General features: G+C 37.1%; 1 protein-coding gene across 38 annotated transcripts in view; it reads right to left on the reverse strand.

Annotated features, from left to right (window-relative positions):
• Nucleotides 1–1,832: 1,832 nt before the first annotated feature.
• Nucleotides 1,833–26,937, reverse strand: part of LOC126582282 (uncharacterized) — an 87,917-nt gene continuing 62,812 nt past the window's right edge. For 13 of the 38 annotated variants that reach the window (XR_007609366.1, XR_007609367.1, XR_007609372.1 and 10 more), the window contains 8 exons: nt 13,335–13,387; nt 13,001–13,132; nt 11,238–11,378; nt 10,626–10,967; nt 4,205–4,250; nt 3,747–3,819; nt 3,551–3,642; nt 1,833–3,142 (listed from right to left, as the gene is read on the reverse strand). Coding sequence is in view for 2 of the 38 variants with exons in the window: in XM_050246369.1 (XP_050102326.1) it covers nt 11,323–11,378; nt 12,584–12,651 (124 nt within the window). In the remaining 36 variants the exon portion in view is untranslated. The other 25 variants (XR_007609381.1, XR_007609376.1, XR_007609368.1 and 22 more) reach the window with 25 other exon arrangements.

The raw sequence follows: 26,937 nt of genomic DNA on the forward strand, positions 1-26,937 counted from the left end.
TTCAAGTCTAGATTGGATTTAATTGTACATTTAATTTGATGGGTTTGATTTATATGCAAGGACTTTGCTTTTATTAATGCATAAAATACTAATTAAATTTTAATTACAATGCTAACTTTGTAGGTACCCTGGAATTAACAATGTAGCTGGATTTCTCCACTGGCTTAAGTACAGTGGAGAACTCAAGTACTGATCTCTTTATCTGTTTCTCAATCCTGGAACCTCTGGCCTCCGCAAGAAGGTTCGTCTCTCTCTCTCTCTCACGCTTTTTTTTTTAAATTCGTAATCGAATTTCCTTTGCATAAATGCTAGATCTGTTGCAGTGGGGCCGCAAATCCTACCCTCTGTTTGTTACTTTGTTCCAATTGTTGCAATCAATTTTTCATCGTTTATTTGGTCAATTCTTGCATTGTTTTATTTGGTCAATTCTCAATTAACGACTGGTTGTTCTTGCTTGGTCTAATTGGGTAACTTAAGAGTTTCATCTGTTGTTTAAATTTCATGTGAGAATTTTTTGTCCTGATGGATCCTTTTTTTTACCATTATTCAAAATTTTTTTTTTAATTATGTAGCCGAATGAGTTCGGTATTCCTTTGGAGTCTCTGCAAGTTTAAAATAATCTATGTTGTTGTTTTGATTGTGCTTTTTGTGACTTACGCTATTTTAATAAGAATGTTTTCAATTTAGTGTAATCTCAATCTCAATGGGTTTTTATAATACGCCTTATCAATGAATTTATCTACATTTTTCAATGTTAGTCTCGACGATTGTGATCACTGCACTGCATGGATTTTGTTTGAATTCCCAAATTTGGTTGAACATTTGACAAGCGCTTCTTGAATAAATTTCGAGTAAAGAACGTCTAAATATGACAATTTCAGGGTTTCAAATTCACTGGAAAATATGAAATAATATTGCATAGTTTCTGATTAATGCGAAAAATTGGTACTATTGTAGTGATATATGCTTTTGGAGAAAGTTGTAAAGTTTGATACTTTACAGCTTTAATCTACTTTTTCAGTTGTCTAAAGATATAAATACCCGCATTTAATTTACTTTTTTCTTTCAGGAGCAGTTTGAATGATTAAAATGTTTGTCATTTGGTATAGATGATCTTGGTTTAGCAAATTGATATCGAGATGGAACACTCCTAACTAGGTTGTAAGTTCGACTCACTCATCATATAAGAGTTGCTTCATAATTGTAATATTCAAAACCAAATGGCTTTTTCGGTTATGGTTCGATTATTATTTCCTTTTCAATTGTTATTCTTCATTATTCAAAACCAAATGGCTTTTTCAGTTATGGTTCAATTATTATTTCCTTTTCAATTGTTATTCTTCATTTTTGATGTGGTTGCTGTTTGTGATTTCCATTCAATGTGATCCATACTCAGTTTTCTTTTCAGAATTCCTCTCTTTGCCTTTTCCCAATGTTAATATTTTTCTCCATGATAGAAATTTTACGGTCTATGTTAATATTTTTCTTTTATAATTTAGATCCTACAAGTTCAAGGCATTGATGATGGAATTAAATTCAACGCTGCTTATTGTTCCTTATTTTAGATAAGGTTGTACAGGAGCAAGATGTAGCACCACAGCATCGCGGGGGCAGTCTTGCTAGTAATATATATAATTCGGTTTACAATAGATAACTGATCAAACCGAATTGGAACCGTCAGAATTGAACTACTCGTTTCATTAATAATTACTAGCATATGGGCACACTTTGTTTTTGAAATAAAATGAGAGAGGAAGAGAGTGATAGAGAATGTGGGAGCAGAGTTGAAACCATTTTCATTCAGTAACAAAGTTGTAGAATCAAAATATCAATTTTATCAATTTGCGAAAGCACAAATATGCAGATTAAATTGCATGTAAAGAAATGTGTAAATAGAAAAGTATCAAATTGCAAAAGAAATGTTAACACAACACCACTACAATAATAAGAAATCTCAAATAATAAAATCTATCATACATATGATTTTTTAAAATGGATACCTGTAATAGATAACTTATAGCTTTCACTTGCTTGTCGTTAATGAAATACAAAACACGGCCAACAAAAGAACACTAAGCAAATACCAAAAGAAAGATTAAGCTCCCAATCAAGTATTTAAATGAAAGAGATGTAAAGGTGGTCAAATAACTAAAAAACATCAATGTTTCAAACTAATAACCATCACAAATTTACCCCACTCAAAGTACCCTAAATAACACATCATGGGCATCCCACGATTATCTGAGAATATATTATTGGTTACTGTTGAAAATATATTGCATTATCTTGAATTGAAAGCACAAACAATGAAGAATGCACATGAACAACACAATTTCTTTGCAAAACAATTTTATAATGCTATAATGTTGAATTGGAAATTCAGAATGAATTTCATTATTTCAGTATGCAAAATTCAAGAATTTAATTACATCAAGACAAATAAGCCAAATTCTCTCAAATTAAAACGCATAAAATGAAAAAGAACATTAAACTATGCCTTGCCAAACCAATTTTTCAAATGTATCAGTGTTAATTTGAAACTAATAATTATCTAATTAGAAACTGCAGAGTCATTGGTATGTAAATTGTTTAACCTTGAGGCTTGTCAAAACCAAAAATGCTGGGGGGTCTAATTGTTGCAACAGACTGTAACTTAAGTTTTTTGTAGTGTCAGTCATAGTGAAATTATTATCTCTTTTCTCTTGAATCAATATTATAGCATAGGCAAAAGAACTCGAAAAAATGAAACTTTTTGCAGTGTCAGTCATATTATGCCCAGGTTTTTTTTTGGGCATTCTAATTAATCATTATTTAACTAAAGAATACAATTCATAGAACAATAATTAGTATATAAAAAGAAAGCAGCAATGTAAAAGTCATGGGGCTACCTAAATTCTGCGGGCTGAGGACAACAGCTTAATGGCACCAAGTTCCATTTTATGTCAAGAGTTGGAAACTGAATTCAAGACTCTTCTGGGTTCCTATTAACAAACATAACATGGTGGACCAAACTAAAAACAGTTTTAAATGGAAAATTATAATCTGAGTTGCTTTAATTCTTTTTGTAAGAATTCTCATAACCCTGAACAAATAGAAAAGTTTACTGCAAGCTTGGAGCTAATCGGGTCCAATTCTCCTTCCTCTGAAAACACACAAACCAAAATTTGAAGCCGAAAAACTATTTAATATATATATATATATATATATATATATATATATATATATATATATATATAATTGTTGTTTTGCTAATAGTGACCTTTTCTTAAAAAAAAAATGACTCGATATATTTTTTGCTCTATCATGGTCATCAGTTTAGGTAGCAATCATTTATCCTAATTCATTTTCAAATTAGGCTACGAATTCAAAATACAAAACATGAAAATCCAAATTAAACGGAAAATTCAAAATTCACAATGCCAAAACCTAAATTAAACACAAAATTAAGGTGCATTCAGAGACATAAGCATAAGAACTCGAAAAAATGAAACCTTTTGAAAGCGTAGAAAGAGAAAGGAAATACAAGTTAGGGTAAAGTTTGAAAGTTTACCAAGAGGGGTTTCGGAGGAGGTGCAGAGAGGAGTAGATCGAAGATACCGTTATCACCGTTGCATCTTGCAGGTTTTGTTATCTATTATAACCCTGAAACAAAACAACATCGGACAAATGGATGTAAATTTGAAGAAGGAATATGGTAAATAATTGAGGCGACTTTGAGGAATTTAAGGTACGATTTTTGCACATACCTTGGTGGGTTCACTATCTGGATGAGTTTCTTGTACTCAACATCCATGTCATGTGAAAAGCTCATGTTAACTTCTGCAGAAAGCCACCAAAAACTGAGACATAAAATTAGCCAAAAAGGTTGGAGAGAATAATTTAAAAAAAAAAACGAACGGGGAGATGAACAAAACAATTGTAACCAATCAGGAAAATATAGTTTTAAATCCCAGGAAAACCATCATTTCAATCATTTTCCAGTCTCCCTCGAAAAAAAAAAAAAATCATTTTCCAGTCTTTCAATAGGGATTGCACAGAAAATATAACTAAAAATCCCAACTTTCTCAGAAAACTACTACAATTTTTACAAATTTCCATCACCAACACTGAAAAATGAAAATCACTAAGCAACGAAGAAGCAAGCAAACTACAGAATTCAAAGAACCAAACATGCCAGAACTGAAACATTAAAAATAGCAATTACCCATTTGAAAGATAAAAAATCTCATATATCAGTATATTAGCACTCCCTGCAAAACACCAACAACAACAACAACAACAACAAAGCCTTTTCCCACTAAGTGGGGTCGGCTATATGAATCCTAGAACGCCATTGCGCTCGGTTTTGTGTCATGTCCTCCGTTAGATCCAAGTACTCTAAGTCTTTTCTTAGAGTCTCTTCCAAAGTTTTCCTAGGTCTTCCTCTACCCCTTCGGCCCTAAACCTCTGTCCCGTAGTCACATCTTCGAACCGGAGCGTCAGTCGGCCTTCTTTGCACATGTCCAAATCACCAGAGCCGATTTTCTCTCATCTTTCCTACAATTTCGGCTACTCCTACTGTACCTCGGATATCCTCATTCCCAATTTTATCCTTTCTCGTGTGCCCACACATCCCACGAAGCATCCTCATCTCCGCTACACCCATTTTGTGTACGTGTTGATGCTTCACCACCCAACATTCTCTGCCATACAACATCGCTGGCCTTATTGCCGTCCTATAAAATTTTCCCTTGAGCTTCAGTGGCCTACGACGGTCACACAACACGCCGGATGCACTCTTTCCATCCAGCTCATATTCTATGGTTGAGATCTCCATCTAATTCTCCGTTCTCTTGCAAGATAGATCATAGGTAACGAAAACGGTCGCTTTTTGTGATCTTCGCTAGATTGCTCCGGTCATTAGTGTGGATAAGTAAATAAATGGATAGAGATAGGAAAGCAAACACAAGATGTACGTGGTTCACCCAGATTGGCTACGTCCACGGAATAGAAGAGTTCTCATTAATTGTGAAGGGTTTACACAAGTACATAGGTTCAAGCTCTCCTTTAGTGAGTACGAGTGAATGATTTAGTACAAATGACATTAGGAAATATTGTGGGAGAATGATCTCGTAATCACGAAACTTCTAAGTATCGGAGTGTGGTGTCGTCTTGACTTGCCTTATCTGTCTCATAGGTAGATGTGGCATCTTCTCTGGAAGTACTCTTCCTCCATCCAGGGGTGGTATCTTTAACTGGTGGAGATGCACAAGGTAATGTATCAATTTCACTTGAAGCTTACTTGTAGTTTCAGGCTTGGTTAAGCGCGATACAAACCATGTAGTAGGAGTCCCCCAAGTCGCCGAGCTAGGGGGTCTGCTGAAAGAGGTGACAGACAAGGTAAGCAATCAGAGCTCCGACTGATTGTTCACCTTCTCCCCATCTTGCAGCAGCATGAAGGATAAAGAGAAGAAAAATGAGAAGAGATGATATGAGATACTTTTGCTTTTGAAGAAGTAACTTTCCACAGGCTTATTCTTGAACTGAGCTGGAGGGTTTTCTGGTTTCCTCCAGAGTATAAGGCCGACTGAAGAATTTGAGGGTCAAAACAAGTCCATCAAATCTAGAGTACGTTCCACCCTGCTGATATGGGATACTTTTGCTTTTGACAGAGTAATGGATGTATCGGCACGTGTGCTGTTACGCTTGTCTCCACATGCTTCCTTGTATCCTTCGCACTTGCCCTATCTGTTCCTCAAGCAGATGCGGAATCTTCCCTGGAAACATAAGATGTTGAAGATGAGTACTCGAGAGCAATGCCAGGTAAGTAATCAGGTAAGGGGTTCCAGGCAGTCAGTTCCTGGCTGGAAGCTTGATTCCAAGTGCTGACTGATTGCTCTCTTTCTCCTTGTCTTGCAGGTAAAAACAAGGTCAAAAGAAAAAACAGGAAAAAAGCATGATATGGGATACTCTTGCTTTTAACCCTGATGATATGAGATATTCTTGCTCTAGTATAGCTTGTTTGCAGAGGTATTATCGGGGGGAAAGAAAGCTGAATATTTCGAAAGGCTTTGTTGGGAGTGCCCTCTCAGATATGATGAAGGGTTGAGCATTTTTGCAGGTCTGCCTGTCCGTTGGGGATGGAGGTCGACATATATAGGAGTCTCCCTAACAACAAGTAGTAATGCTATTCCTTTACCCTGCTTGGTCATAGCACGGTAGTGGGAGCTGCCAGTTTCACATGTTTTAACTCTGTCAGAGCACTTTGAAAAAGTGGTCTGTGGTATCTGGCTCTCGAGATTCGGAGAACGATGCCTCTTCGATTTTTGAGAAAGCAATCATGTTGGGGGTCTGACTCTCGAGATTCGGAGAGCAGTGTCTCTTCGATTTTTGAGGAAGTAATCATGTTGGGAGTCTGGCTCTCGAGATTCGGAGGGCGGTGCCTCTTCGATTTTGGAGCAAGCAATCTTGTTGGGAGTGTTGTCTCGAATGTGAGTAAAGGTTGGACATGTTTGCTAGTCTACCTTGCCACGAAGCACAAAGGTTGACACATAGGGACTTTCCAATTATCCAGCAATGGTACTGTTCCTTTACCCTCTCTTCGATTTTGAGAAAGTAGTCATGTTGGGAGTCTGGCTCTCGAGATTCGGAGGACGGTGCCTCTTCGATTTTGGAGCAAGCAATCTTGTTGGGACTGTTTTCTCGAATGTGAGTAAAGGTTGGGCATGTTTGCTAGTCTACCTTGCCACGAAGCACAGAGGTTGACACACAGGGACTTTCCAATTATCCAGCAGTGGTACTGTTCCTTTACCCTTGTGGGTAATAATATGGTAGCTAGACCTTCAAAATTTATGGGTCTAAACTTTGTTAGTGCTGTTTCTTTGCTATTCTTTTACCTTTCTTGGTCAGAGCGATGTAGTGGGAGCTACAAGCTTCACGTGCTCAACTTTGGCAGAGAACTTTGGCAAAGTGATCTGTGGTACCCATGAGTTATTGTTGCGTGTGGGAAGTGGGTGATTGAACAGTAAGATTCATGTGCTTTCTACTTCACCAGAAGTCTTCGACAGAATGCCCATAATTTCTGCAAAGCTGAGTGTGCGTGTGACAGGTGCTGACAAGGCTAGAAAAGTAGGTGCCTCTTTGATTTCTGAGATCGGCCCTCGTGGTCTCTGAGCAGCCCAGCTTTTGAGAAAGCGAGCGCCTCTTCGATTGATTCGGAGAACGGTGCCTCACCGATTTTTGAGAAAGCAATCATGCTGGGGGTCTGGCTCTCGAGATTCGGGGAGCAGTGTCTCTTCGATTTTTGAGAAAGTAATCATGTTGGGAGAGTGGCTCTCGAGATTCGGAGGGCGGTGCCTCTTCGATTTTGGAGCAAGCAATCTTGTTGGGAGTGTTTTCTCGAATGTGAGTAAAGGTTGGGCATGTTTGCTAGTCTACCTTGCCACGAAGCACAGAGGTTGACACACAGGGACTTTCCAATTATCCAGCAATGGTACTGTTCCTTTACCCTCTCTTCGATTTTTAAGAAAGTAGTCATGTTGGGAGTCTGGCTCTTTAGATTCGGAGGACGGTGCCTCTTCGATTTTGGAGCAAGCAATCTTATTGGGAGTGTTTTCTCGAATGTGAGTAAAGGTTGGGCATGTTTGCTAGTCTACCTTGCCACGAAGCACAGAGGTTGACATACATGGACTTTCCAATTATCCAGCAGTGGTACTGTTCCTTTACCCTTGTGGGTAATAATATGGTAGCTAGACCTTCAAAATTTATGGGTCTAAACTTTGTTAGTGCTGTTTCTTTGCTATTCTTTTACCCTTCTTGGTCAGAGCGATGTAGTGGGAGCTGCAAGCTTCACGTGCTCAACTTTGGCAGAGAACTTTGGCAAAGTTATCTGTGGTACCCATGAGCTATTGTTGCGTGTGGGAAGTGGGTGATTGAACAGTAAGATTCATGTGTTTTCTACTTCCCCAGAAGTCTTTGACAGAATGCCCATAATTTCCGCAAAGCTGAGTGTGCGTGTGACAGGTGCTGACAAGGCTGGAAAAGTAGGTGCCGCTTCGATTTCTGAGATCGACCCTCGTGGTCTCTAGGGAGCCCAGCTTTTGAGAAAGCGAGCGCCTCTTCGATTTCTGAGATCGGCCTTCGTGGTCTTTGAGCAGCCCAACTTTTGAGAAAGCAAACGACTCTTCGATTTCTGAGATCAACCCTCGTGATCTCTAAGCAGCCCAACTTTTGAGAAAGCAAACGCCTCTTCGATTTCTGAGCAGGCGCCTCTTTGATTTCTGAAGCTCCGTCGAGTGCAGATTTTTATAGGGGCTGGCATTAAGTTCCAAAGCACACTTGAATCTCCACCAGTAGAAGCTTCATTCTTGCACTTCTAAGATCTTGATTTGTTCGACCTCTTCTCTCTTCAACACCTTTGAAAATGTCTGGCCCCTCCGACCGTCGTTTTGACTTGAACCTTGTTGAAGAGGCAGCCCCGCCTTCTCCAGACAACATATGGCGCCCATCCTTCGTCTCCCCAACTGGTCCTCTTACCGTTGGGGATTCCGTGATGAAGAATGATATGACCGCTGCGGTGGTGGCCAGGAACCTTCTCACTCCCAAAGATAACAGACTACTTTCCAAACGGTCTGATGAGTTAGCTGTTAAGGATTCGCTGGCTCTCAGTGTTCAGAGTGCAGGTTCTGTGTCTAATATGGCACAACGCCTATTTGCTCGAACCCGCCAAGTTGAATCATTGGCGGCTGAAGTGATGAGTCTCAAACAGGAGATTAGAGGGCTCAAGCATGAGAATAAACAGTTGCACCGGCTCGCACATGACTATGCTACAAACATGAAGAGGAAGCTTGACCAGATGAAGGAAACTGATGGTCAGGTTTTACTTGATCATCAGAGATTTGTGGGTTTGTTCCAAAGGCATTTATTGCCTTCGTCTTCTGGGGCTGTACCGCGTAATGAAGCTCCAAATGATCAACCTCTGATGCCTCCTCCTTCTAGGGTTCTGTCCAGTACTGAGGCTCCAAATGATCCCCCTCCGGTGCCTTCTCTTTCTGGGGCTCTACCGACTGCTGAGACTTCTCCTAAGCAACCTTTGTGAAGGCTCCCTCTTGTGTGTTTATTTTGACTCATGTATATGTACATATTTGTAGCTTATCGGGGATATCAATAAATAAGTTTTCCTTCATTTCAACGCATTGTGTTAAATACACCAAAGCCTTCTTCGCTAAGTTCTTTGAATTTTCTTTTGTTGAAGCTTGTATGTTGAAGCTTTCTGAGTGGAGCATGTAGGTTGGGTAGTGTTCCCTTAATTTCCCGAGTGAGGAAAACTTCTTGGTTTGAGACTTGGAAAATCCAAGTCACTGAGTGGGATCGGCTATATGAATCTTAGAACGCCATTGTGCTCGATCCTGTGTCATGTCCTTCGTTAGATCCAAGTACTCTAAGTCTTTTCTTAGAGTCTCTTCCAAAGTTTTCCTAGGTCTTCCTCTACCCCTTCGGCCCTGAACCTCTGTCCCATAGTCGCATCTTCTAATCGGAGCGTCAGTAGGCCTTCTTTGCACATGTCCAAACCACCGTAACCGATTTTCTCTCATCTTTCCTTCAATTTCGGCTACTCCTACTTTACCCCGGATATCCTCATTCCTAATCTTATCCTTTCTCGTGTGCCCACACATCCAACGAAGCATCCTCATCTCCGCTACACCCATTTTGTGTACGTGTTGATGTTTCACCGCCCAACATTCTGTGCCATACAGCATTGCCGGCCTTATTGCCGTCCTATAAAATTTTCCCTTGAGCTTCAGTGGCATACGGCGGTCACACAACACGCCGGATGCACTCTTCCACTTCATCCATCCAGCTTGTATTCTATGGTTGAGATCTCCATCTAATTCTCCGTTCTTTTGCAAGATAGATCCTAGGTAACGAAAACGGTCGCTCTTTGGTATTTCTTGATCTCCGATCCTCACCCCTAACTCGTTTTGGCCTCCATTTGCACTGAACTTGCACTCCATATATTCTGTCTTTGATCGGCTTAGGCGAAGACCTTTAGATTCCAACACTTCTCTCCAAAGGTTAAGCTTTGCATTTACCCCTTCCTGAGTTTCATCTATCAACACTATATCGTCTGCGAAAAGCATACACCAAGGAATATCATCTTGAATATGTCCTGTTAACTCATCCATTACCAACGCAAAAAGGTAAGGACTTAAGGATGAGCCTTGATGTAATCCTACAGTTATGGGAAAGCTTTCGGTTTGTCCTTCATGAGTTCTGCCATTGTATCTTAAGAAACCGCCAAATTTCCAATCAAAGAAAAAGTGCTAAAAGAAACCCAGTAAGACTAAAAGAACGATAATCAACCATAACAATTATAGTTGTTAACAATAAATGTAAAAACCCAGAACCATTAACCCTCATTAAAAATATGAACTATTGTCCTTATTACTATGTATTTAACCAGATCGCAAACAATCTCATTAGATCTCATGATATCATGAGGGGGCATAAACACATGCAATTATCAAGAAGTTAATTCTCTAATTTCTAATCACAAATTCCAAACATAAACAACGGACTGTGAGGGATAAGAACATATTGGACTGATGTACGGAATAGCTAATGTGATGAAAATGCTCAAGCCTCACCAACAGCGCTCCAACTCCTGAAAAATCATAGACTCGTCTACGAATAAACCCACACGCAAAATCTAGTTTTACCAGGCAAACCGTGGACAACCCATTGCAATTTACTGCAAAACAAAATTGTTAGTATATCCAAAACACAATTAAAACCCACAAATCCATCACCAAAACAAATAATTTCCCTAACAAAATTAATCAAATTAACAACTTTTTCAACCTGATATATAGATACACAACGACATGTATAAACATATCAGAGATATATAGAGAGAAAGAGAGAGGTAGAGGTAGAGAGAGACCTGATGGTGTTGATGAACACTGGAGAGTGAGAAAAGCTGAGGACAACTGGAGGTTGCTAAAAGAGATTAAGTACAGTGAAAAATTAAATATTTGGCTTCTGGGTATTTGAGAATAAAAGAGGTCGCACTTGGTGCGATGGCAAGTGCCTTCACCCATGAGCGGTAGGTTTCGAATTCGAGACTTGGGAGCAACCTCTCCATAAATGGGGAAAAGGCTAGCCGACATTCACCTCTCCCAGACCCTGCGTAAAGCGGAAACCTTGTGCACTGGGTACGACCTTTTTTGGGTATTTGAGAATAAGTGAGATTTAGTTACCTGTGTAAGGAGAGATTGGGAAATACTCTGAAACCCTTGCATCAGCAACCGCAAGATCGGGAAAAAAAAACCTTGGAAACCAATTTTATGACCTTCCACAAACCGCCGAGAAATCTAGGTTTACAGGGATGCAAAACTCATCTGAAAACAGAGAACCCAAACAAAATCTCAAATTAAAAAAATTAAAAAAATTAAAAAAATGAAAAAAGAAAAGGAAAACCACGATCACAAAACCCCATATTTGAACAAAAGAAAACCCCAGATGTAAGATCCGAAGAACTCACCAAGAAACGCTATCCTTTATGGGTAAAATTTTTCTTCGAATCAAACCGAAAGCGTTTACTGGTTGGGTGGTATTTCAGCAAAACGGAGAAAGTGAAAGAGAGAAGTTGAGGTTTGAGAGAGAGAGATAGAGAGAGAGAGAGGAACCTTCTTACATGCTTGAGAGAGAGCTCGGCTTTTCATCCGTCTTTCCTTCCCAATGAGCAACACGTGTATAGGAGTCTGGAACCAAACGCATAGCCTGACTTTTCCATCGTATTGAAGCAGACTGACGCGTGGATCTCTGGGGCAAGTTTGCCATTTAACTGTACCGCTGAGGGAAAAGAGTCGGAAAGAGAGAGCTAACCGAGGGCATTTCCGCCCTTTTACTATTTATAAACAGTGCCGGGCTCAACTGGCTTTTAGTATATATAGAATTTGCGAAACTATTCCATGAGATCGTCTTACTGGAGATGAAAAGAAATTTATACAAACAATTAGAAATCATGTAACTGTAAATGCCAAGTCCTGTGATCTAATGGTTAAAAATTATATAAATTGTTTTATGTATCAAGAAATGAAAAGCATATGGAAAGTGAGTAGTTACTTGAGCTGAGAGTTTAGATAATGACTTTAAGAGCGGCAAAAGTTTTGTTGGATTGTGCTGGTTGCAAAACATGTCTTCTTTTTGCACACAAGAGAGTTTCAAATGTATGCTAAAATTATTAGCCTAATTCAGATTTATAACATTTGAGGCAGAAAATAAGAAATTGAAATAGATATTCACTTTTTAACACTCGAAAACCTACAAAACAACTAAATAGGAAAACAACATAATAGTCTGTGTAGTGAATCTAGTGATCTAGTTTTTCTTTTTTAATTTTGTAATTAAATTTAATCTCAAATTTTTGCCCAACAATGGAACCATAAGAGATTGTGCAACAATAGTTTAGTAAACACCATAAGAGAATGGGGATAAATTGAATACTAATACATACACATCTATCTATATAGTACAACTAAAAGAAACTAAACATGTTAATAGAGAAATTAAACCCTAATATGAGTAGAGAACAATTTCTTACATGTTTCAATACATCCAGAAAAATAGTTCTTTTTACTTATGAATATGACATGGACACTTGCAACACCCCTATAGAAAAGAAAAAAAAAACAACTTGAAAAATTAAAGGGAAATGATTAGACCCAATACTCTCTGATGAATTCCAGCAAATTGAATTGGGGTTAAGATAAATTGGCAAGAATAAAAATAATGCATTCAAATACATGAACAAAAGATATTAGAACAACAACAAAATCATGAGAATTCAACTCAATAAATTCTGGATCCCAAAACAAAATGAATTATCCTTTCTCTATTTCCTTAGCTAGCCACCACCCTCAAAATTCTTCAATCCCTTATATCTCACAATGATAAACTCATGCATGTCCATTTCAGCTCTTAAAACCGAAAGAAATGTTAGGGTTTTTTAGTTTCTTACCCAAATCCACCAATTTGAATCAAATCTCTGCAACACAGATGTGCAGCTCAATGGTTCTTCTTCTGCATCTTCTTCAGAAGAATAGAACCAACTGTACAAAGGCTAAAATTGTTCCTCAATACCATTTGGCATCTCCATCCAAAATATTGAAGAAATGAACTTAACGATTATGCAATGCAAGTGTGATATGGTTGATTGATGCTTGATGTCAAGGACATTCAACCACGTTTTAAGATGCAATTTGGACCAAGAAATGAGAATGACGAATAGGGGCTATGATGAGCGAGATTATATAATTGCTGAAATTTTGGATTGAAGGAAATATAGTACTTACATAGAGAAAGTGGTTCACCTTGAACACTCCATGTGCAGTGAATGAGAAACTCACTAAGAAAGTTACAAAGAAAAGATTAAATGGCATGAACTCAACACGTTTTGTTTTGATCACCAAATTTTGAAGAAATAAAGGGGCATGAGTGAGAACAAATTCAACCATCTAAGAACAATCTGAATGAGGATCATTCGACAAAAAGTTATGATGACAATCGATGGCAAACATACATGAAAATTAGTGAAGCAATACTCAAGTATCCAACGAATAATTGCCTCCCATTGTAGTCCAAAAACTTAAGTTGACAAAGACAAAGGACACCAATAGAACAAAAACTGCAATTAATTAACAATGTCAACATCCTCATCTACAATAAACCTACAATAAACATTTTAAAGAACAACAAATAGTCAGTAACGCAGAGTTGTAAAAGGTACCTTAATAAGATGAGATGCAGGTAGATTACCTTAAGAGCTCTTTCAGCGTAAGAAATGAAAATGCTCAAGGAGGCTAATTAGAAAGCAGTCAAACTGAATTAGAACATTCAACAAAATTATTTTGTTAATTTGTCCATGATAAATCTATTAAATGTTCACCTGGAATAGAACATCAAAGATTCAACAATCAGTAGGGAAATGCAAAATATTGAATATTAATTCAGTCCAGGAACTAAAAATTTCATAAATGGTTCTTAAATATTGAACCCTAAAAATTCAAACATCAAAGATAACATATATGAACAATGAAAGATCAAGTCAATTACGCACCCGAGGTTACTACAACATGAAGCACAACCACTTTGCATCATTCATAAAGAAATACAAAATTTTAACAAAACCCCTTTAGTCAAAATTTTAACAAAGCATATCCGATCACTCTCACCGATATTCACACCAGTCATGACTTTTATCTTTCATGAGGAAAAAAAGATCAATATCATTAGTGTATTGTGTTATAGATATCCTCTGCAGTTAAAAAGTGGATAAACTATAACTAACTAATCATCAGATAAAACTGATCGAAATATGATTTTGAAAGGAGATAATAGGCATATCTTGAAGACACAAAGAGCTCCTAATTGGAAAACTAAATTATTTTACTATGATATTTTTGGCTGGTTAAATGCTAACATGTATGCAATAGAATTAGTTATTTCAGGATTCTAGACCATATATATTGAACGGAAGAAAGAGAGAAATAGAGAATTGCAAATAAAATTCTAGAGAGGGCGAGAGGACTCATCGTGAATTCAAAGCCGCTTGAAGAATTTTTTTCAAATCGAGACAAGATTTGCGTCAGGTTGTCATCGTTGACAAAGAGCGTACGAAATCTTCTTCGATATTGAGACCTTACGAATCTTAGCGTTGGGTACGTCGTTGACAGAGTGCTTCTCGACCTCAAACTGGAGCTGGTGACCACCAGGGAGTTCGATGTTCTATTTGGCCAAGAATTTGGAGCTTCGGAGAGAAAGATACGCAAGAAAGTTAAAGTAGATGGGGTTGACGAAGGGTAGCTAAATCAGAGTTGAACGATAACAGCAAATGGAGAACGAAGGGTTTCTAGTGATCATGCTTTCTGGAAGCGACTGGAGATCGAAGAGCCTTTTCATCCCCTTTCCCTCTCTAAGATAGCCAACACATGCGGAACAGTGCTTTGTCGTAGTAGAATCTCAAGATTTTGTTGTCGAAAGCGACTGACATCGCAGAAGATGACGGCTGCAGGCCGTCGATGGTCTGCAAGACGGTGCAGATAGTGGTGTGATCGGACTTTGGGCTTTGCAGACGGCGACCTAATTTTGTAGTCATCGTTCTTGAAGCTTGTTGCTGAGCACTGCAGGCTTGGCCCTGCGGCTTGGTTCAAATGGCACTACTTCAGGCCGCTACTCAACAATATTTTTCCCTTTTTTTCTTTTTCCAGATTTTTATTATTTAGGGTTTTCAGAACCCCAAAAATTAATAAAAAAAATAATGCTTCTATTTTATTTAGATTCTTTGACTCACAAATTCCACATAGTGAATTTATAATTGTGTTATGCATGAACATATGTATATATGAACATATACAATATATATCGGAAGGAAAATATAAATGTAGGGGGTTCATGCATCATGGGGAATGTTTTCATGCTTCATGGTTGTTTCAAATATCTTAATTTATTTTAAAAGAACCTAATTGATAGAAAACAATTGAGTTTTGAATTTGTAGAAGATCCTTATCGGAAAGTCGGAATTACATATCCAATGCGTTGTATCTCATTCAACAAAAAACACAAATTAAATTGAATCAATAATATGTAGATTAATTCAAAATAATAAATTAATCATAAAAAGAATGATTAAAGCATAATACTCACATGATTGAATAACAAACTCTTTTTAGCATAGCGTCAAGAGCGTGCTGATAACGTGTTGTAGACCTAATTTACTAAATCATATAAAGGACATAGAGAGTGGGTGCGGCAATAGTAGAGAGAATGAGAGAGATGTGTAATTGTAGGGTGTTGTTCTATTCCACCCCATTGTGCCTTTATTTATAGTAGTAAGGAAGGTTAATTCCTTACCCTAATAGGATTACAACTCTAATAGGATAATATCTAATCTAAGAGATATGGTAGAATTTCATAAAGATATCTTAAATATGTTATGATTTACACATTCACATCCATAATCTAATAGGACTGCAACAAAATCACATTAAAAACAAAAATATCAATAACTTAAAAATACCAAACACATTAAAAATTTATAATAATTAATTTACAAGTGTGAAAAATGTGAAAAAAAATATGCAAATGCTCGTGATTGCATCCTCTATGCTTTGAGGATGCGTACATCGTCGTTTGAATTTCTAAAACCATACAAACCCTCATGAATAGTATTTTATGGGAGTTCAAAATAAATAAAATTCATAATCATTAATGTACAAGTTTGAAAAATGTGAAAACATATATAAACGTTCATGATTGCATCCTCCATGCTTAGACAATAGTTACATGGTCGTTTAGATTTTTAAAACCCTCCATAAACCTTAGATTTAAATTTAACCATTGATTGTCGTTTATGCTTTATTCTACTCATCAAATTTTACTTTTTCAATTTTTATTTTTTTATTGATTTAAAATATATTTTCTTTAACGAATAACGGGTCATATTACCTGATAATATTAATGGGTTGATTTCAGGTTGGGCCATATTACCCGTTTACTTTAACAGGTGTTACACGACACGACCCATATCGGGTATGTCACGAAATGACATTGTCACATCCCAGTCCACATAGCAAGATATTGTCTGCTTTGGGCCACGCCCTCACAAATTTGTTCTTGGGTTTCGGCACGAGAACTTTCCAATGGGGTCACCCATCCTAGGACTGCTCTCGCCCAAACTCACTTAACTTCGAAGTTCTTATGAGATCCGGAGCCAATGAGTTCCCAAAAGGCCTCGTGCTATAGGGAGAGGAGCATTTACATATAAGGCACATCACCCCTTCTCTGTTGGTCAATGTGGGATCTTACAGACATGAACACGACAAACATGACACGAATGCCAGGTCTAGCTAACAGTACCATATATATGCACTGCCTCTCTATTCCAATAGTGATTTTTTTTTAATTACAAACAATATTTTATACTAATTTACATTAAGAATAAGGTTTGAACCCGATCAGGATACAGTGTGTTGAATAAAATGAAATTGAAGTAAAACACTGGAGTGGATGAATTGTTATGTTTTATCATTATTAGTTGTACTTATTTGATTGTCATATTTTGTGTTTCATAATATATCAGCCTCATATATACCTGTTACTTATGCAAATATAATTACAAACTCACTGTGTGAGGCTAAAATTTGAATATGTCCATATCATATTCTCATTCTAAAAACAACAAAAATAATATATCACGAAAAACGTGGAAGATGATCCTCTCCTGAGCTCATGATGAGGATCCTCTTGACCGGATTATCCAGGCCGTTCAAATTTAATCAAACGGCTCCAAACAGGAGGTCTTCTAAAAGTTATAATAATTGCAACCGTTGGATTAAATTTGAACGGCCCGGATAATCCGGTCAGGATGATCCCTATCCTAAGCCAGGAGAGGATCCTCTTCCGAAAAACGTGGTTAAAATTGTCGATGTTGATTGCTACTACTGTGTGTGGTTGTCATTGAAAATCACTATGTCTTGTTGCGAGATCCAATAATTGACTTGTGTTAATTAACAAGTCTCTTAAGGTTGTTTTTAAGAACAACTAATGAAAATAACTTGAAAATTTTGAGTTTTAATGAAAATGACAAAAAAGTGTTGTAAGTGAATACTACTAGGATTGACTTTTTAGAATAAAAATGTGATTTTTCGTTAAAGTGAACAGTACCGATAATGTTTCGTTAAACTCTATTTTTTTTAAGGATGATATTATTTAAACACTCATTTTTATTTATTACATACCTGCCAATCGGATCAAATGAAATAAATATAATTAAATTGGCAAAAAAAGTGTGCGAGATAAAATGAGATTGTAGATAGGATCGCGCTGATTTAAATATAATCTCTTCTTGTTATAGATGTCCTCATATTTTTGTTTTGTTTTTCTGCGTTCTTGCTTTTCTTTCAGAAATGCTGAAAGGACCCAATGAAGCGATAAGTTGCCTGCAAATGCATTGAGTAGTCTTTGTTTGCTTGCTTATCGATTCGTGGTTTGTGTTGATTGCGGTCGATTTGCGCGGCAGGCAAGATCCGCAAGGCAGGCCTCTGTGTAAGGATGGTACATCAGCATGAGAAATACGGAACATGAGTGGTATACAGTGGCGGATCCAGAATTTTAATATTGGATGGTCCCAATTTAGAAGCTCTGTACAAAATTAGACAAAAAACCTTGAAAAATTAAATGATGAACTACTAACTTTTCATTTTTACATACTACAACTTGGGATCATTTCCAAAATGAACCACAAGGTTTCAATTTTAGCATTTTATACCTAAATGTTTTTATTTTCAGTTTTTATGACTGGTTTAAAACGAAGCAAACAAGTGATGCATTGTTCTGGTGGTTAGAGTTTTCCTATTCAACCACGACGTCGGATTCAAACTTTCCTTCTTCTTTTATTGTAAAATAAGCATAGAAATAGAAATTGTCTTCTGTAATTAGAAAACGATGCAAACAAATGAAAATAATAAACAATTAATAAAACAAGGAGAAGAACATACACACAAACAAGATGAAATTGATAGCAACTAAAAAATAGATCAAAAAAAGAAAGGAAGATTGAGGAAGTGGTAGAGAATAAAAGGATATAATTTCAACCAAAAAAAAAAAAGCAAAGATGTAAAATAAAGTGACGTGGCTTAATTTTCTAAAAGCTAGAAAACGCCTTGGCCCAAAAACAAATGGTCATAAGCAAATACTTATTAAATGACATGATGAAACGATGCCGTATTGTCGAGCGTTAAAAGTTGAAAAAAACTATTTTTCTTCTTCTTCCTCCTCAGGCTGCCCTTTCTGGTTTTCTTTCCCCGCATCCGTTACCACCAAATGCCCAGATTTAGGTGGTCCTCAGTGGTCTTCACAGCCAACTATTCAAACTTTCGGGTGGTCCTAGGACCACCTTGGTTCCTTAATAGATCCGCCCCTATTGGTACATCATGTATTTTTATATAAGTGGTGAAAAATTTTATTTTTTAAATTATTAACTTTTTAATACACATATTTCACTATTTATATAATGACACGTAGTGTCCCACCCATATACAGGTCACATTGAAAAATCTCTCTCTCTACATGATGCATTAGGTAGGTTACGAAAAATAAAACAAGGGTAAAACAATTTTTTAAAATTTCTGAAACACAATCACATGACGTTAGTATTTTATTTAAATTTTAACTTATAAATTTGCTTTTATTCATATATATGTTTTAAATTGAAATCTATCATCAACTATAATGATAATTGATCCTTATTATAACTTAGGGAATTTTAACGAAAAGCACCTGGTACTGTTCACTTTAACGAAAAACCACATTTTTACACTAAAAAGTCAATCCTGGTACTATTCATTTTACCCTTTATTTTGTCTTTATCATTAAAACTCAAAGTTTTCAAACCATTTTTATTAGTTTTCCTTATAACTTATACCACGCAGAATAATTTATCACGTGATTTATGTTTTCAATATCTATAAAAGTTTCTCTGACGAACAATAATGCTAAAACAAATCAGAAGAAGACCTAACACAATGTAACATTCGTCAGCCACGTAAGGGGAGATTCTTGAAATGATTTTTTTTTGGGGGGGAAATGTCGGCAAATGGATAAAACCAAAAACCCTTTGTCCACAGGCATTCAATGTTTGCTGCATAATTAGTTCAATTCAATGTGGGAATTCCTTTCTTTTTCAGGCAATCTTTAAATATTTTCGGACACGTTTGAATGATGGATTATAGGTTCAACTGTTCAAGCGATCGCAAATATCTTTGAATTAGCAAGAGATATGCTTAATGTTAATCCTTGAAAGAATTAAGAATTAAGAGAGATTTGACAAGATTATACCAATTGCCAGAAATATATGCAACTCGATTAATATAAGACTAAATTCGACAAAGAAAAGGGATTAATGTAAGACTAAATATGGGAACATGGTAGGCGTGTCGTGTATATATATATACAGATAAAGAACCTTATCTTTTTATATGCGGCTTGTTATGCATGCGTGTTATATAATTATGCAGATAATATCATCTCAGTCCGCATAAAGAACCTTATCTTTTTATATGCGGCCATATTACCCGTTTACTTTAACGGGTGTTACATGACACGACTCATATCGGGTATGTCACGAAACGACATTGTCACATCCCAGTCCGCATAGCAAGATATTGTCCGTTTTGGGCCATGCCCTCACAGATTTGTTCTTGGGTTTCGGCATGAGAACTTTCCAGTGGGATCACCCATCCTAGGACTGCTCTCGTCCAAACTCACTTAACTACAAAGTTCTTATGGGATCCGGAGCCAATGAGTTCCCAAAAGGCCTCGTGCTATAGGGAGGGGAGCATGTACATATAAGGCACGTCACCCCTTCTCCGTTGGTCGATGTGGGATCTTACAGACATGAACATGGAAAACATGACACGAATGCCAGGTTTAGCTAACAGTACCATATATATGCACTCCCTCTATATTCCAATAGTGATTTTTTTAATTAAAAACAATATTTTATACTAATTTACATGAAGAATAAGGTTTGAACCCGATCGGGATACAGTGTGTTGAATAAAATGAAATTGAAGTAAAACACTAGAGTGGATGAATTGTTATGTTTTATTATTATTAGTTGTGCTTATTTGATTGTCATATTTTGTGTTTCATAATACATTAGCCTCATATATACCTGTTACTTATGCAAATATAATTACAAACTCAGTGTGTGAGGCTAAAATTTGAATATGCCCATATGATATTCTCATTCTAAAAACAACAAAAATAATATATCAAGAAAAACGTGGAAGAGGATCCTCTCCTGAGCTCAGGTTGGGGATCCTCCTGACCGGATCATCCAGGCCGTTCAAATTTAATCAAACGGCTCCAAACAGGAGGTCTTCTAAAAGTTATAATAATTGCAACCGTTAGATTAAATTTGAACAACCCGGATAATCCGGTCAGGAGGATCCCTATCCTAAGCTCAGGAGAGGATCCTCTTCCGAAAAACGTGGTTAAAATTGTCGATGTAGATTGCTACTACTGTGTGTGGTTGTCGTTGAAAATCACTGTGTCTTGTTGCGAGATCCAATAATTGACTTGTGTTAATTTAATTAACAAGTCTCTTAAGGTTGTTTTTAAGAAAAACTAATGAAAATAACTTGAAATTTTTGAGTTTTAATGAAAATGACAAAAAAGTGTTGTAAGTGAATAATACTATGATTGACTTTTTAGAATAAAAATATGGTTTTTCGTTAAAGTGAACAGTATCGATAATGTTTCGTTAAAACTCTATTTTTTTTTAAGGATGATATTATTTAAACACTCATTTTTATTTATTACATACCTGCCAATCAGATCAAATGAAATAAATATAATTAAATTAACAAAAAAGTGTGCGAGATAAAATGAGATTGTAGATAGGATTGCGCTAATTTAAATATAATCTCTTCTTGTTATACATGTCCTCATGTTTTTGTTTTGTTTTTGTGCGTTCTTGCTTTTCTTTCAGAAATGCTGAAAGGACCCAATGAAGCGACAAGTTGCCTGCAAATGCATTGAGTAGTCTTTGTTTACTTGCTTATCGATTCGTGGTTTGTGTTGATTGCGGTCGATTTGCGTGGCAAGCAAGATCCGCAAGGCAGGCCTCTGTGTAAGAGCAACTCCACCGTTGGAGTTTGCTCGGGGGATAGGCAAGGAAAAATGGCTCTAGAGGCTGGGCTGTGGACTCTAGCGTGGGGGAGCCCGAGGGACTGTGGAGGTCCGAGTAGCGCGCCTGTGAAGAATTGCCAACCCGAGAGCCCGAGTGGATCTGACGCAGTGCTGACGTCAGGGCGACGTCAGTCATAATATAAAATTAATAAAAATATAAAATATTAATAAAATTAAAAGTAAAATTAAAAAAAATAAAAAATATTGTAAAATCCAGCTTCAAACTCAACGGCTCTCGCCGGAGTTCGTCGTCGAGGTGATGAACACCCACAGACAAATGGCAGAGATGGGTGGCTAAGGTGTGGGAGCTGCTGAGCTTGAAAAATGGCATAGAAAAATGGCAGAGATGGGTCGCCAGAGATCGAGACCGTTGATGGAGGCTGAGGTGGGTGGGATGGTGAAGATGGAGGAAGAGAGGTGGCGGTGATGGTGAAGATGGAGGAAGAGAGGCAGCGGTAGGGGTGGTGAAGATGGAGGAAGAGAGGCAATGAGGGATTGGGGCGTTGGGGGCGGGGGGGGGGAGGGGGAGACGGGTTGAAAACTGGGTGTGGGGGGGGGGATACATTACTGTTCATTAGGGCAGTTATTGTTCACTAGGTGGATAGCATAGTGTATTGCCTGGGGAGAGGGCTCCAACGGTGGAGTTGCTCTAAGGATGGTACATCCGCATGAGAAATATGGAACAAGAGTGGTACACAGTGGCATATCCATTTAATATTGGATGGTCCCAATTTAGAAGCTCTGTAAAAAAATTAGACAAAAAACCTTGAAAAATTAAATGATGAACTACTAACTTTTCATTTACACGCTACATACTACAGCTTGGGATAATTTCCAACATGAACCACAAGGTTTCAATTTTAGCATTTTATACCTAAATACTTTTATTTTCAGTTTTTATGACTGTTTAAAACGAAGCAAACAATGCAAGTGATGCATTGTCCTGGTGGTTAGAGTGTTCCTATTCAACCACGGCGTCCCGGATTCAAACTTTCCTTCTTCTTTTATTGTAAAATAAGCATAGAAATTGTCTTCTGTAATTAGAAAACGATGCAAACAAATGAAAATAATAAACAATGAATAAAACAAGGAGAAGAACATACACACAAACAAGATGAAATTGATAGCAACTAAAAAATAGATCCAAAAAAAAAAAAAAAGGAAGAATGAGGAAGTGGTAGAGAATAAAAGGATATAATTTCAACCAAAAAAAAAAAGCAAAGATGTAAAATAAAGTGACGTGGCTTAATTTTCTAAAAGCTAGAAAATGCCTTGGCCCAAAAACAAACAGTCTTAAAGCAAATACTTATTAAATGACGGGATGAAACGATGCCGTATTGTCGAGCGTTAAAAGTTGAAAAAAACTATTTTTCTTCTTCTTCCTCCTCAGGCTGCCCTTTCTGGTTTTCTTTCCCCGCATCCGCTACCACCAAATGCCCAGATTTAGGTGGTCCTCAGTGGTCTTCATAGCCAACTATTCGGACTTTCGGCTGGTCCTAGGACCACCTTGGTTCCTTAATAGATCCACCCCTGTTGGTACATTATGTATTTTTATATAAGTGGTGAAAAATTTTATTTTTTAAATTATTAACTTTTTAATACACATATTCCACTATTTATATAATGACACGTGGTGTCCCACCCCATGTACATGTCACATTGTGTCACAGCCCGTCCCGAGATTCTTTTTATCAAGGTTGTGAAATGAAGAAAGTACCCTTGACGGTTAATAAGGTATGTGTGTGGCATGTTATTGATTATGCATATTTCTTAAGTTTTGGAAAAATTTAAATTGGATAAGGTTGTATTTTTGTGGTTAGGGAGTTAAGAAAAATGGATGGTGATGGTTTTGGGATGGACCACACACACATACACACGGGTCAAATCCTTTCTCTCTCTCCCCCGTGCTCTCTCTCTTCCCTCTCCGTTTCAGTCTCACTCTCTCCCTTCGAATTGTACGGACAAGGCACCAAGTCCTCAAACCTCCACGGATCGACGCCAAAAAGGTGAGGTTCTTCATCCTTTCAACCTCCTGAGTCGAATGGTGCAATTTTTAGAACTTAGAACCCTCGATATCACGTTGAAAACTCGAGGTCCGATTTGGGTACTGTTCATGTATACGTAAATTGTTGATTTTCAGGGAATTCTAAGCTTACAGTGAGCTTAGTGAGGTTCTAAGGAAGCTCGGAGTGCTTAGTTTGAAGGTTTTGGACGTCAGGATCATTGAGTTCGAAGTTGGCCGGTTTTCTTGGAATTTCTCCGGTGAGATTTCGTAATTTTTAGAGCTTTAAACTTGTACAACGTGATTCTACATGCTTAGGGCTTCATTTTGATATAGAATGCGTGAAAAATGGTTGAGAAATGACAGAGAACAAGAAGATTGAAAAATCTCCAGTTTTTCGGTGACTGGAAAAACCAGTCCGACGACTGGAGGAAGAAGGAGACGCGAGTGGGGGCGCGTGGGTCCGTGCCCTTCCTGGCGTGTGGGGGCGCGTGCGGCCTCGAAATTTTTTTCTAAAAATACCTCAACGTCTGTGACGTCGAGTAGGTCACTGTGGTAAATTCATATATCCAATTTGAGCATCGTATGAGAAGTTATTACGAATTGTCGGTTATGTACTTTAAATAATGTTGTTTTAGTTATTTCGCATATAGGTGATACCTATCCCGAGGACGAGCAGATTCAAGGGCGTCACAGGGGTTACGACTCTTCGACTTATCAGTGAGTGGGCAGTATTTTCTGTATTTACCTATATACTATCGATTTTCCCAGAAATTGAATTTAAATGAAAGTATGTTTTTAAAATGCCATGCATGCATATTATGAATTATATGAATTAGTAATTGATGCATATATATGTGAAATGGTGTTGTGGACGCATAGGTGAGTATCAGGTGAGTTTTATGTTGTTCATGTGATTTATTGATGATGTGAATTGTGTTGAGAGCTCATAACCTGCACCCCTGGTGTTAGTGCTTATAGTATTCACCGCACCGCATGCTCACCTTGGATCCAAGTAGGTGCATGTCGTACAGACCATGAGAGGGTTCTGACATGCTAGTCGTATAGATCACTAGAGGTGGTTCCGACTGGTAGGTGACCTTAGATTATGTGCACAGATGATTGATGAGAGAAGCACTATAGCGTATTATTACACCATTCTTGTCATACATACTACTTCAGGTAGTTCCGACTTATGTGCAGAGTAGTGCCGTATAGGTCACCATGGTGACTCAGGTTGGTTTGGATATTGAGCTATGGAATTAACCGTACAGGACCAACTGCAGGGTCTCCGGTTGATTCATTATGTCACCTATTATATTGATGCATCCATATTCTGTTATTGACATTTATGGCATGGCATATTTTCTGGATTTGATAAAGATTGATGATTTGAGATATATGAGGATTTATATTCTATTATGTTATTTTTGGGAAAGTATACATGTTTTACAGCGAGGAGTTAGAATTGTTTTTGATGAAATGTTTTCGAAAAGCTTGGTTTTACTGACCCCCCTCAATTTTGTTTTGCGCCCCTCCAGGTTCTAGTTAGTAGCGTTGGTGGCCCACGAGGATTCCCACGACGTACTGACAGACTACATAAATGTAGGACTCACATGCGGGTGTTGTAATTTAGTTATGGTCCTACTTGACTGCACCTAGTACTTATGCTCTGAATTTGTGTGTTCACACTTAAACTTACTCTAGCATGTTGGTTGGATATTATTGCTAGTAATTGGTTTTTATTCCTTCGCAATTCCTTTATCTTTTGCTTCCGCATCGCACTTTTGATTACGCCACGCTCACGTGACGGCCAGCACACCTTGATTCTAGGATCGGGGTGTGTCACATTGAAAAATTTCTCTCCCCATGATGCATTAGGCAGGTTACGAAAAATAAAACAAGGGTAAAACAATTTTTAAAATTTTTTAAAACACAATCACATGACGTTATTATTTTATTTAAAATTGAACTTATAAATTTGCTTTTATTCATATATATGTTTTAAATTGAAATCTATCATCAACTATGTTGATAATTGATCCTTACTATAACTTATACCACGCAGAATAATTTATCACTTGATTTATGTTTTCAATATCTATAAAAGTTTCTCTGACGAACAATAATGCTAAAACAAATCAGAAAAAGACCTAACGCAATGTAACAATTGTCAGCCACGTAAAGGGAGATCCTTGAAATGATTTTTTTGGGGGGGGGTGCAAATGGATAAAACCAAAAACCCTTTGTCCACAGGCATTCAATGTTTGCTGCATAATTAGTTCAATTCAATGTGGGAATTCCTTTCTTTTTCAGGCAATCTTTAAATATTTTCGGGCACGTTTGAATGATGGATTACAGGTTCAACTGTTCAAGCGATCGCAAATATCTTTGAATTAGCAAGAGATATGCTTAATGTTAATCCTTGAAAGAATTAAGAATTAAGAGAGATTTGACAAGATTATACCAATTGCCAGAAATATATGCAACTCGATTAATATAAGACTAAATTCGACAAAGAAAAAGAATTAATGTAAGACTAAATATGGGAAACCTTATAGAGAACCTTATCTTTTTATATGCGGCTTGTTATGCATGCATGTTATATAATTATGCAGATAATATCATCTCTTTTGATGTCTCTCCCTTCCATTTTAAGCTTCTTCTTTTTTAAGGGAAATACTTTTTAAACACTTGTTTAGCCTTCCACACAACTCTGTTTAATTTAGACTATTGATTTTGTCTGACTTATACAATTTGATGATTATAAATAAAAAAGTGTAGGTGAGAAGCTAAAAAAAAGTGTGAAAATTACCTTCATTATGTGATGGAATTCTATTGTTGTGCATCGATACCCTTCGTTCTGTGATATAAAAGATGCTTTAATTTTAGGCTTTAATAAGCTCTTATCATTACCTTTCAATTATATTATATGTAACTTTTTATGAGTGGTGGGAGAGGGTATTGATGTGATTTACATAAAAACAAAGGATAGTTTACACTAATTTATACTACAAGCAGGGAGATATTTTGAACATGAAACGCAATGGATTGAAGAGAAAGATCATAGCCACCATAGTTGTGTTAAGAATTTTCAACTTCCAATCTTTCTATTACAATGAAAAGAATGGAAATTAGTAAATTCCCACATCTATATTTATTTGGAAGTAATTCCCTCTTCCTTTTTATTTTAGTTTAGTCTT

This window comes from Malus sylvestris, chromosome 9 (genome assembly GCF_916048215.2).
Source record: "Malus sylvestris chromosome 9, drMalSylv7.2, whole genome shotgun sequence".
NCBI classification, from domain to species: Eukaryota; Viridiplantae; Streptophyta; class Magnoliopsida; order Rosales; family Rosaceae; genus Malus; species Malus sylvestris.